This window comes from Tachysurus vachellii, chromosome 24 (assembly GCF_030014155.1).
Source record: "Tachysurus vachellii isolate PV-2020 chromosome 24, HZAU_Pvac_v1, whole genome shotgun sequence".
NCBI classification, from domain to species: domain Eukaryota; kingdom Metazoa; phylum Chordata; class Actinopteri; order Siluriformes; family Bagridae; genus Tachysurus; species Tachysurus vachellii.
The window spans coordinates 4,315,354-4,328,703 of record NC_083483.1 but is presented as its reverse complement, the minus strand read 5'-3'; the positions used below and the strand labels follow the sequence as shown (position 1 = coordinate 4,328,703).

The window sequence follows — 13,350 nt, the reverse complement described above, 5'->3', positions numbered from 1 at the left end:
TGGCACTCTGTCCAGGGTGTATCCTGCCTTGATGCCCAATGACGCCTGAGATAGGCACAGGCTCCCCGTGACCCGAGGTAGTTCGGATAGGAGGTAGAAGATGAATGAATGAATATTAATATTTAAAAAAAAGCCATCATCAGCACACTGCTTTATACAGTAGTTATACAGTAGTTCTCTAAACAGTCGACTCTTCATTCAGTCTATATACACTGAGTTTGGGCTATATAAAGGAACTGTAATGTTTTGTACAATAGATATTATGATACTTAACTGTGTAATGTAAATTTGCACAGTAGACACAGTATTATTGTTGATAAACCCATCTAGATCTCCTAGATAAAATTGGGGATTTAAAAGGATCTGGCTGATCAGAGCTAAGATTTGTTTTTCTTTTTAAAGAAAGCTGAAGGTGAAAGTAAATCATTTTGAATGGAACAAAAAAAATATTTATTTATTTAATTATTTATTTATGCACAGTACAGTAAATTACTGGGGGAAAAAACTTTCCAAAATGAAAAAAATTGATAATTGTTTATTAATTTAATCTTGTTGCTGTAAAGATATTACAGTAAAGTTCATTGCAGTATGATGAGATTCAAGTACTGTTTTTGTACAACATTGTTATTTTCCCATTCCCATTTAATTGCACTTTTTCACATGACTACAGGAACTAGTCGCTGCCTCTGAGTCGCTGCCTCTGCCTTTCCATAAAATGGTGATTGTGTGTATTAGTGTGTGAAAGATGGCAGAACTATCAAAACTTGTGAGCTTGAAGGCAAATTCTTTTTCAAAGTACTTGTCAGAGATTTTATTTAAACTTGTTGATAATAGACATTAGTGTGGGAACATCATGCATGTAGTCTTGCCACACTAATGTAAATCAGAATGTGCAGTAACTGTACTGTAATTTGTGCATAGTGCAGAAAAGTGCACAGTGTTCATTAGACTGGAACATGATTTGATCATGTGTTTTCAAAGCATCCATGCAGTCAGCCAAATTTAGGATCGAACTCAAGACCCTTTTGTCAGGACCCAATCAGGTGCAATACACACAAACAAAACACTAAGAACAAGAACACAAACCATGCAAGCAAAGAAACACACAATAACATAAATAGAACATCTCAAACGCTAGACAAGGAGAAGTTTATGACATTCCCATCTTTTCACCGGAACAGTGTTTTCTGTTTAAGTCTCTGATTTATCTGTTACATTTACCTGTTACATTAACTTGTTCATTTGCCCTTCTTTAATTAGTTCTGTCTGGTCCCTAGAAGATTTACCAATGCTCTGCAGTCAATAGCAGGCTTTAGGCTGTCTTTCCAATATGGCTGCCTTCATAGATTGACTTGCTAGTATTTTGCAGGGACATCTTTGCCCATTTTGAAAATGTTATGGTAAAAATAGCATATATGTTGATACTGATTTTATTATATGAATGTGTACTTTATTGACGCAACTAATAAAAAATGTATATTTTATACAGAATGTTATAGTAAAATGTTGTTGAATATATGTGTATTAAATATGAAACAGCAGATATATAATGTCTTAATTTAGAAATGACTGTATTACATTTCATAATGCAATCTGCATTATTCCTGCCACAGTGCCAAATACAAGTTTTTATAAGCTTTTATAATTATTTATAATAATTTATTATTATTTAGTAAATTTATTAAATTAAAAATTAAAATGTCATCATAATATAATTTTAAACTGGTTTCAATATAATGGAATTAAAACATTTGCAGTGTTGACTGAAAGTTTTGTGAACCTTTTAGAAATATCTATATTTCTGCATAAATATGATCCAAAACATCACACAAGTCCTAAAAATAAACAAAGTGAACACAATCAAACAAATGAGCCAACAATATTCTACTTCTTTATTTAATTATTGAGAAAAATGATATGTGATATGTAACTTCCAAAGTATGTGAACCGTTGTTCAGTTTTTTGTAAGCCCTTGTGCAGCAATAACTGTACAGTAAGTAAAGTTTCCTGTAACTTTTGATCAGTCCTGCACAACAGCTTAGAAGAATTTTATTCCATTCCTCTGTACAGAATAGCTTATAGACTGAGATTTTGAGAGATTTATATATCACAGATATAATATTACATTATACATATAAAATTTTCAAGTATAGTATAAAAGTATAAAGTATAATCTATTTGTCTGATCTGTTTGACTGGGTTCACTGTGTATGCTGTTAGGACTTGTGTGAAAATATGAGTATGATCTGGGTCATATTTATGCAGAAATATAGTAATTTCCAAAGGGTTCACAAACTTTCAAGTGACAATGTATATGTGATTTTTTTATGCAACCTAATGTAGCTTGCAAATAATTGTCTTTTGCCATTATCAATTTTCAGTAGGACAGTAAAATGAATATCATAATATATATGTTATATTTACCATTCAGAGATAAGATTCAGAATACATAAACATTAGTGTTTCTTATGTATTTTCAAGTGTCGAAAAAATAGTGTTGAAGATGTCATAAAATGAAAAAGTCTTAAAAATTTCCTGTTTGAAAAAAAAGAATTGTTAGGAAATAAACATTGTTGTAAATTGCCACAAATACCTTATGTATCAAGTATGATACAAAAAAAATCATTTGTAAATGGTAAAAAAATGTTCATTCATTCATTTTCTACCGCTTATCCGAACTACCTCGGGTCACGGGGAGCCTGTGCCTATCTCAGGCGTCATCGGGCATCAAGGCAGGATACACCCTGGACGGAGTGCCAACCCATCGCAGGGCACACACACACACACACACACACTCATTCACTCACGCAATCACACACTAGGGACAATTTTCCAGAGATGCCAATCAACCTACCATGCATGTCTTTGGACCGGGGGAGGAAACCGGAGTACCCAGAGGAAAACTCCACACACACAAGGTGGAGGTGAGCGCGGGATAAAAACGGACCAAAACGCAGGACAGCTTAACAAAAACGGGGATTTAATAAATTAAAGAAACACGAAACAGGACACAGACATAACCAGACATGACGACGACAGGAGACAATAACAGGAGACAATAGGATTCCGCGCTGCACGAAGCAACGCGGCTCAATTAAATAATACAAATAATAATCATTATACATTTACATTTACATTTACATTTACAGCATTTGGCAGACGCCCTTATCCAGAGCGACGTACATAAGTGCTTAAATCTCTAACATTGAATACATTAATGCTGGATCACTAAGTTACATACTTAAGATACCATGAGTTTAAAACATTTGTTCAAAGTTACAATGAAAGTGTCAAAGGTGTGTTTTTTTTTTTTTTTTTTTTTTTTTTTTATTTAAATGCAAAAGATAATGAAAGAAGTGCTAGTTGAAGTGTTTCCTGAATAAGTAGGTCTTCAACCGCCGCTTGAAAATAGCCAGTGACTCAGCTGTCCGGACCTCTAGGGGAAGTTCGTTCCACCACCTTGGTGCCAGTACAGAGAAGAGTCTTGTAGTATACTTGCCTCTTACCCTGAGAGATGGTGGAACCAGTCGAGCAGTGCTGGTAGATCGGAGGGTGCGGGGTGCAGTGCGAGGAGTGATGAGGGCTTTGAGGTAAGAGGGAGCTGGTCCATTTTTGGCTTTGTAGGCCAGCATCAGTGTTTTGAATCTGATGCGTGCAGCTACCGGAAGCCAGTGGAGGGATCGCAGCAGCGGGGTGGTATGAGAGAACTTTGGCAGGTTGAAAACAAGCCGGGCAGCTGCATTTTGGATCATTTGCAGAGGACGGATTGCGTTCATAGGTAGACCTGCCAACAGTGCATTGCAGTAATCCAGTCTAGAAATGACAAGAGACTGAACAAGTACCTGAGCAGCCTGTGTGGACAGAAATGGTCGAATCCTTCTAATGTTGTAGAGAAGAAACCGACATGAGCGAGTCACATTAGCAACATGAGAGGAAAAGGACAGTTGATTGTCCATGGTTACCCCAAGGTTGCGAGCTGTGGCTGAAGGGGAGATCAGATCGTTGTGCAAGGATATAGCAAGATCATGACCTGGGGATGAATCACCTGGGATGAAGAGCAGCTCAGTTTTGCTAGGATTAAGCTTTAACTGATGAGCAGTCATCCATGATGAAATTTCTGCCAGACATGCAGAGATCCGGTCAGAAGCTGTGGCATCTGCGGGTGGGAAAGAGAAGATAAGTTGTGTATCATCAGCATAGCAGTGGTAAGAGAACCCATGTGAGGAAATAACTTCACCAAGAGAGTGAGTATACAGGGAGAAAAGAAGAGGACCAAGTACTGAGCCTTGTGGGACGCCAGTGGAGAGTCTGCGTGGAGCAGATGTCACTCCCCTCCATGTTACCTGATATGAGCGTCCTTCCAGGTAGGAAGCGAACCATTCCCAAGCTGATCCGCATATCCCAAGACTCCTGAGGGTGGCTAAGAGAGTCTTATGGTTAACCGTATCAAACGCTGCTGAAAGGTCAAGGAGGATAAGGACGGATGAGAGATTGGCTGATCTAGCAGCATGTAGTTTCTCAGAGACATCTAAAAGGGCTGTCTCTGTGGAATGAGCTGCTTTAAAGCCAGACTGGTTGGGGTCTTTATACACAAGGGACAGGTGTGCAGAGGCGGGGCAGAAAAGACAAGGTCGGGGCAGACACGTGAACATGAAACATAAACAAAAGACACATGGCCAAAGTCCAGGCAGAGTCCTGACAGGACCCCCCCCTCAAGGCGCGGCTCCCGACGCGCCAAACCGTCCTGACAGTCCCGACGGGTCCAGGAGGGGGGAGCAAGGCACACGGCGAGGCAGGTGGGGGGAGCAAGGCACACGGCGAGGCAGGTGGGGGGAGCAAGGCACACGGCGAGGCAGGTGGGGGGAGCAAGGCACACGGCGAGGCAGGTGGGGGGAGCAAGGCACACGGCGAGGCAGGTGGGGGGAGCAAGGCACACGGCGGCGCAGCCAAAGTGGCCGAGCGACGTCCACAGCCGAACAGGAGGGCCGAGCGACGTCCACAGCCGAACAGGAGGGCCGAGCGACGTCCACAGCCGAACAGGAGGGCCGAGCGACGTCCACAGCCGAACAGGAGGGCCGAGCACAACCCCCGACGCACCACGGCCAAACCCACCTCTCAGAACCAGGAAAAGGGGAGGGAGGGCAGGGAAAAAACAAAACCTCCACAGAACAGAAAAAAACTCCAGTGGGCAAAACACGGGCCTGCAACACCCCCCGCGGACAGGAAGTGGGGCGGCGTCCTCCACGGAAACCGGATGTGAAGCGACGCCCCCCACCGGACAGATGCGGGGCGATGTCACAGGACACCGAAAAAACAAAACAAAACTCGGGCTGGTGACACGGCCCGCAACCAGGAAGTGGAGCGGCGCCCCCCGCGGAAAAGCCGGAAGCGGAGCGGCGTCCCCCACCGAAAAAATGCGGACCGATGTCACCAAAACCCGCAAAGTCCAGGGAAAAAAAAATAAAAATAAAATAAATGCTCCCAAGCGGCCGGTCCAGGCTGCCGCTGTCCTGCTGGGTCCTGGTCTGGCGGAATCCTTCTGTCAGTGAGCGCGGGATAAAAACGGACCAAAATGCAGGACAGCTTAACAAAAACGGGGATTTAATAAATTAAAGAAACACGAAACAGGACACAGACATAACCAGACATGACGACGACAGGAGACAATAACAGGAGACAATAGGATTCCGCGCTGCACGAAGCAACGCGGCTCAATTAAATAATACAAATAATCATTATACACAAGGGACAGGTGTGCAGAGGCGGGGCAGAAAAGAAAAGACAAGGGCGGGGCAGACACGTGAACATGAAACATAAACAAAAGGCACATGGCCAAAGTCCAGGCAGAGTCCTGACACAGAGCTGCATCCAGAAACACACAACATGAACAACCAGTCATCCATTTACAGTAAGAATTGGAAGTGTTTGTATGTGTGTTTCTTAACAGTTCCATGTTCAGACAGCAGTGGAGGACAATGAGATGATCTTTACAGAGATGATCAGCTCCATGGAGTAAAAGCACTCAGAGGTGACGGCGCTGATCAGAGCTCAGGAGAAGGCTGAACTGAGTCGACCTGGATGACTCCTGGAACAATTGGAGCAGGAGATCACTGGTCTTAAGAATAGAGTCACTGAGCTGGAGCAGCTTTTAGATCACATCCACTTCCTCCAGGTAACACTAGCTTTAGTGACGAGTCCTATTTTGCAAAAGATACTGGATGGCTGCGCGGTAGTGAAGTGAAGTGAAGTGACATACAGCTAAGTACGGTGACCCATTTCACAGAGACAGCGTTCCGGACGCCACCATTCGGTTAGACAGGCTCACCTTGTTTCTTGCTAACAGAAATGCAGCTCTGTGCGGTAAGGCTTACGGTGGTGGTGTGTGTTTAAATCCACATGGAATGGTGCAAGAACTCTGTGCTTGTTTCTAGCTACTGTGGAGTCACCAACGGTGATTCCGTCAACTTGGAGGAGTCAGTGATTGGCTACATCGGCAAGTGCATTGATGACATGACCGTCTCCAAGTAAACTTCAACCTGAAGACGTGGATGACCGCAAAACTGCATACGCTGCTGAAGCCTAGAGAGCAGGACCCCTTCAGAGCAGGGGACAGGGCGGCCCTAATAACAGCACGGGCCAAAATGTCCCGAGCCATCAGACAGACAAAGCACGCACATGCCAAGACAATCCACAGCCATTTCCAGGACAGCGGAGACACTCGGCGCATGTGGCAGAGCACAAAGGCGATCATGAACTACAAGACAGCTTTACAGCTGACATGATAAAAACTATGCAGAGTTAACCCACGGAAGGCTGCTGGACCAGCCATTCCTGGTAGGGAATATGCAGAACAGCTAGCGGATGTCTTCACAGATATTTTCAACATTTCCCTGAGCAGCGCTGTTGTTCCTACATGCCTCAAGACAAATACCATCATTGTGATGATGCTTAGAGAGGCTTATCAGGAGACACATCAAGACCCAGCTACCACCCTCCCTGGACCCCCTGCAGTTCACGTATCATCCAAACTGCTCCACGGATCATGCCATTGCCACGGCCCTTCATTTAGCCCTCACCCACCTGGACAGTAAAGACACTTACATACTGTTCATAAACTTTAGTTCAGCATTCAATGCAATCATCCTTCAGCACCTGATTGAAAGCTGAGTCTCCTGGGACCTCAGTCAGTCAGGATCGGGAACAGAATCTCCAGCACCACCACACTGAGCACTAGAGTCCTTCATGGCTGTGTGCTCAGCCCACTGCTGTTAACCTTGCTGACTCACAACTGTGCAGCAACGCACAGATCGAACCATATCATCATTTTCGCCTATGACACGACCGTGGTGGGTCTCATCAGAAAGAACGATGAGTCAGCATACAGACTGCCTGGTATAAAGCCAACAACCTTTCTCTTAATGTTAATAAAATTAAAAAGATATGGTTGTTTACTTCAGGAGAGCAGAGAGTGACCACTATCCACTGAACATCGTTGGATCCTCTGTAGAGATCATCAAGAGCACCAAATGTCTTGGTCTTCATCTATTGAAGAACTTCACCTCATTCAATACCAGCTCCATCACCATGAAAGCCCAGCAATGTTTCTACTTCTTATGAAGGCTGAGGAAAGGCCACCTCCCTCCCCCCATCCTGACTATGTTTTACAGAGGGACCATTGAGAGCATCCTAAGCAGCTGCATCACTGTCTGGTTTGGGAAGTGCACTGTCTTGGATCACAAGACCCTGCAGCGCATAGTGAGGACAGGCCATGTTGGTGGTTCCTCGTGTATGGCTCAAGCGTAGAGGAGAGCGTGCCTTTTCTGTGGCCGGTCCTAGACAATGGAACTCCCTGCCACTAGAGATTAGGATGGCACCCACCATTTCTAGTTTTAAGTCCATGCTAAAGACCCACTTATTTTCTCTAGCCTTTTCATGATTGCGCAGGGGTTTATGTCTGTTTATATCTGGTTTATGGTTTGTATTTATTTCACTTTCTTTTAAACTGGTTATTTTATTTATAATTTATTAATGTGTATATATATATATATATATATATATATATATATATATATATATATATATATATATATATATATACATATATTTTAATAATTCTTATTTTAGTTTCTTGAACTACTTTGTGCATGTGTGTATTCTTAAGTGTATGTGCAATGTCAAACGCACTGTGAAGCGCTTTGGTCAGCCATGTGGCTGTTTGTAAATGTGCTATACAAATAAAGTTGAACTTGAACTTGAACTTGACAGCTGAGATGGTCATTGGAGTCCCTCTGTACTCTATCATGGACATTTACACCCCACGCTGCATCCGCAAAGCCAAAAGCATTGTAGATGACCCCACACATGCCTCACACACACTCTTCACCCTCCTGCCTTCTGGAAAAAGTACCGAAGCATTAGGGCCCTCATGACCAGACTGTGTAACAGTTTCTTTCTACAAGCCATCAGACTCCTCAATAACTGAACTGAACTGTACCAAGCACAACACACACACTCTGTGTGGACTACACCACCACTGACCTTCACCAAATACACACTCTTCCAATATACATCCATATATACAGCACCACCCATATTAAACTGTTTACATGCTGTTTTTGCACACTGTTTTTGCTCTTTGCACATTTCACATTTTTGCTCTTTGCACATTTCAGTCAATTGCTCATTACAATACCTCATATACTTCTGCTACTGTATTAAGTGTTCATCCCAGTATTTCTGCAGATGTACCAAAAAACATACAGTATTTACACTGGTTGGTGCTGCTTTTGTGTATTGTCTTTCATGTAATGACTTGTATTGTTTGTTTGCACTGTCTTTTTGTCTTTTGTCGTGCACTGTTTGCACCAGGATGCACAGATGCACTTTATGTGTCTAGGACACTTAAGTCTACTTAAGTCCTTAGCTCTGTCTTTGCTTTATGTAGCACCATGGTCAAGCTTGTTGACTTGACTTTACTTGACTTGAATATGTACAGCTCATTGAACAAGCACATTACCCTATAGTTTAATTTTTAAACAGTATCCTGCTATTGTTCGCAGGCTATTATGACCACAGTTTGTCTTTGGTCCTATCTTGTTACTCACCTATTTTCTTCTCTCAATTCTGATCATGAAGCTTCACCCTGCATCAATTTCCATCAACATTTCTCATTTGGTGGCATGAGAAATTCTCTCTCAGTTTAGAGCCTCAGTCTCATATGAAGACATCAGGAGGAAAGGATGGGATGAAGTTTAGCTGCAACAGTCAGTCCTGGAGTATGTGCTGTTGCTCATCCTTTCTCTCTTTCTATAACAATGACATTGAAACTGAGCTCAGAGATCCATCATTGTCCAGAATAAGAATATATGAACAGTACCCTACTACAGTAATTCTTGCTCTTTTCCTCATTCTTCCTTAACTGTGATAAAACTAAAACAATAAAACATTTAATATTGAAGGATTGGGTTTAGACTCTGTCTGGAATCATCAGCTATACTGTTGTACACAACAAAACTGTTAAAGACGACAGTTCTTTAACCCTGCTGTGCATAAATTAAACTATTAATTCTATGGGTTAAAAGCATCACAATTGTTTTATTCAAAAGTCTCTGCTGTCAGCATAGCTTGTCAGAGAACCTTCCTGCCTTGCTCCCTGCCTGCTTCATTCATGTTTCGACATTGCCTGTTTCTAATTTTTGGATTATCAGACTGCTATTTTGACCTGGATTACTGCCTGCCCTGTGCTGTTGTGTTTACTCCGTTGGTTTCAGCTTATTAGACTCTTCTTGACTACAATTTCTGCCTGCCATTCTAACTACTGAACTGCATTTTTGTCCAAATCTGCTATTTCTTATAGTAACACTGGACACACAAGGACCCAGCAGATGCCTAGAGCATGCACACCATTCTCAGCTCCCCATGCCAGTCCCTCTAAGCTTCATATGACACCTTTGCTAACTAGCTGTGCAAAATCACTACACTGTGCCCCAGTAGAACGGGGGCATAGAAGCCTTTATTATTGCCACATATACATTACAGCACAGTGGAATTCTTTTCTTCACATACCCCAACTGATGAGGTTGGGGACAGAGTGCAGGGGCAGCTATGATACAGCGCCCCTGGAGCAGGGAGGGTTGAGGGCCTTGCTCAAGGGCCCAGCAGTGGTAGCTTGGCTGTGCTGGGCCTTGAACCCCGATCCTCCGATCAACAACCCAGAGCCTTAACCAGTTGAGCCACCACTGCCTCTAAACAAAACAGGGGAGAGCGCGAACGCAGTCCCCCACTATCAGAAATTATGCAGTCGAGATTCCCGCATTTGGGGAATTCGCAAAGGTCAGCACAGCCCGAGTGCAATGGCTGAGCCTCGCTTTGGGCAAACCACCTCCTTGATCATGGTATTGCCCCTGCCAGGTAAGTATCAACGGACAACGTGTGGTCTCTATTCTCTATTGTGGTCTCTATTCAGTCTCGGGGTCCCTTTCTTCCACCCAGCTCACCCGGCCAACAGTATCTATTCCTGCTGAGAAAGAGAGACACTGACTCTGCCTTGACAGTGGATAAGCTACACACATGGCTGTTTCCTGTCCAGCAAAAGACATCACTGCAGGAAAGGACAGCAATAAGCCAAGGGTCCCCAGCCCGCTCCAAACCACTTCTGAAGGTCTGCATTCACGTTGGTCATCAGGACCATGACCTGGATGTGTTTGTGGACTCAGGGGCGGATTCAGAGTTCCTGGATGAGGAGTTGGCCACCCAACTGGGCATTGAGACCGAACTCTTGCCATCTCCTCTCCAGGTCTGGGCCCTGAACATCAGCATTGAGCTTCAAGTTGCACCAAGCCCCTGTGAGTGATGATCTTTAAACATCACTAAGAGGGGCTGTCTTGGTAATCCCATACCCTCACAGACCTTGTACATAACATTTGTACAGATTAGGAAGGACTTCAGAAAAGTTTCTGAACTTCAATTGTTTTTTCTCAAAAATGCTTATTACACAGTTGATTATTTATACAAAATGTCCAGGTTCAAAATGAACTAAAATTGATAATAATAATAATAATAATAATAATTCATATAGACAACTGAAGATTTTCCTTATGTTGTGTACTTCTTTGAGATCCTCGACCCAACAAATATGTACTGTAAAAGAAACACTACAGCAATGTTTCTAATTACGTTGACTGAGGCTTGAACACTAGGGCCCTTTTTAGGGAATGATTAGAGTCCCCCTATCTCTTTCTCTCTCTCTCTTTCTCTCTCTCTCTCTCTCTCTCTCTCTCTCTCTCTCACACACACACACACACACACACACACACACACACACACACACACACACACACACACACACACACACACACACACACACAAAAGCCTGTATTTCTGATCACTATTCAGTGTATCAGATCACTCTGAGGTCTGTTTTACACAGAAACAACATGCCAGCTGTAGTGGTGAAGACACTGAAGGAAACTGAAGTCCAAGCTGATTCTCCTGCTCACTGTTACACTGGACATAGAGATGTGGAGCGTGATTTCTGCACTGGGAGAAAACACAAAGCCTCTAATTTTTTAAAAATAATTGATTAACGTTTTAAAAATGTCACACTTTTATTAGAGAAATAATGATGTTTATAATAACAACAGCATACTGGTTATTTTACTACATTTACAAGTACAATGTAATTGGAAAATATCAGTGTGTTAACTGGGTATAAATTTCAATCTTGTGGATGCAAATGCAGGTGAGGGTTTATTCAAAGTTCAAAACAAACAAACAAACAAAAAAAAAAAACAGTCTGTGGCAATTTGACAAACAGCAGTACAAGGACGAAGCAAAAAACAATATTACAAAAGCTAGGCAAATATTCAAAAAGCAGGTAATCACACCAAAATGCCCAAAGTCAAAAGTTTGTGTTTTTCCTGATATAAAAGACATTACATTTGTTTAAGATGTCAACAAAATAAAATATTTTAACATGCTTACGTATCTGGTCATTTGATTTACACAGACACAGAAGAGTTTGAGGAATTGCCCTCATCACCGACTGGAACGATGTGTTGTTATATGCAACAAAACTTGTTTTTACAGATAACAAAACAAAGACATTTAAAGATTATATCATGTTATGAATCTCTGAAAGAGACACAGAAACTAGAATTTTACTGAAATGCATTTTTGGACTTGTGTAATTACATATTAAGCTTAGATACAGCAACATCTTGAAAGTTCCATCATTGTTAGCATCATTGATTGTGTTTACTACTTCATTTCCCATGGCTATGTGGTCAATCTGTTTATTTGTAATTTGTAGGGTTTTTCTAAATTTGCTGGGTTTTCAAATACAGTACATTGCAGTTAAAAATAATACTAGAAAAAAGTTAATTGTTTAATAATATTTCCCAAAAGCTACTAAAGGAACAAAAAACATCCAAAAATCCTTTTTTTTTTTTTTTTTTTTACAACTTGTCTTCATGATTATGGTGGCTAGTTAATTATAAGTAGGTTAACACATTAAATAATGTGAACCAAGAATTTGGTAGCTCAAAAGGTTTGATAGCTGCCATCTTTCCCACACAACAATGCACACGATCATGGAATCACAATCACACAATTTATGGAAAGTCAAAATTTTATTTCATCACTAGGATTAGTGTGATACTGCAGAGAAGCCATTTAAATTTTCCATAATAATGATTACACACCACTTATCAGAAGTAGGTCCCAGAATATCCATGCAGACCCACTACCTTCAACAGCTTCTTCTCTGTGGCAGTCAGACTTTCACTGCCCACCAACACACACCTGTTCTGAACCTTTTGAACACTCACCTGGTCTAATATTCGAAAGTGTGTAATATCGTCGCTGTCAGGCGGAATCCTCGTATCTCCAAAACCATTATTTTTCAGGAAATTAAAAAAATGCAGTACCTTATCTGCAGTGCACAGGGTTTAGTCCGCGTTGCAGTGGATTGTCTTGCGCTAAATTCCTGTCCTCAGACGAGCACCAGAACTAGCGGGGGTCAAGATTTTTTTTTCTTTGAGCCCAGTGTTTTGAAGACATTTACCTCAGAAGACGTGTTGATTCGTTGCGACTCTTCTTGAGGAGAAATATGCCGCGAAGCTCTCCCGTGGAGTGAGGAAGAGGTGGACAGTTGAAGTGTCCAATGGAGTTATGAGATTTGCGCTCAAGCTATTTTCAAGGCTTTAGATTGGTTAATAACTTGTAAAAATAACAGACCCATGTGGGGACTGACCAATAGCATCGATATGTGAAAAAATATGAAATTGACAAAATTTGGACATACGAGGTTTCCGCTCGACAGCGACGATATACTTAAATGGCAGTGCCTTA

The 13,350-nt window shown here is 42.0% G+C and overlaps 1 protein-coding gene and 1 non-coding gene across 2 annotated transcripts; both read right to left on the bottom strand.

Moving 5' to 3' along the window:
• Nucleotides 1–3,332: 3,332 nt before the first annotated feature.
• On the bottom strand, nt 3,333–7,881 carry LOC132839889 (uncharacterized). Its single transcript, XM_060861118.1, has 2 exons — nt 7,704–7,881; nt 3,333–4,189 (listed from the first exon to the last, which is right to left on the bottom strand). Exons 1-2 carry the CDS (start codon nt 7,879–7,881, stop codon nt 3,360–3,362), a joined length of 1,008 nt encoding a protein of 335 aa, XP_060717101.1. The 3' UTR covers nt 3,333–3,359.
• Nucleotides 7,882–10,254: 2,373 nt separating this feature from the next.
• LOC132839893 (U1 spliceosomal RNA) lies at nt 10,255–10,418 on the bottom strand. Its single transcript, XR_009647771.1, has one exon. It is a non-coding gene; the product is annotated as a U1 spliceosomal RNA (small nuclear RNA).
• Between the last annotated feature and the right edge of the window lie 2,932 nt (nt 10,419–13,350).

Excerpts from the sequence above, each read along its gene's own strand:
- LOC132839889 (XM_060861118.1), bottom strand. The coding sequence starts at position 7,881 with ATGGTGGGTGCCATCCTAATCTCTAGTGGCAGGGAGTTCCATTGTCTA. Across the intron at positions 4,190-7,703 it reads TGCACTTCCCAAACCAGACA|ATACACAACTTATCTTCTCT; the intron begins GTGATGCAGCTG and ends GCTATGCTGATG.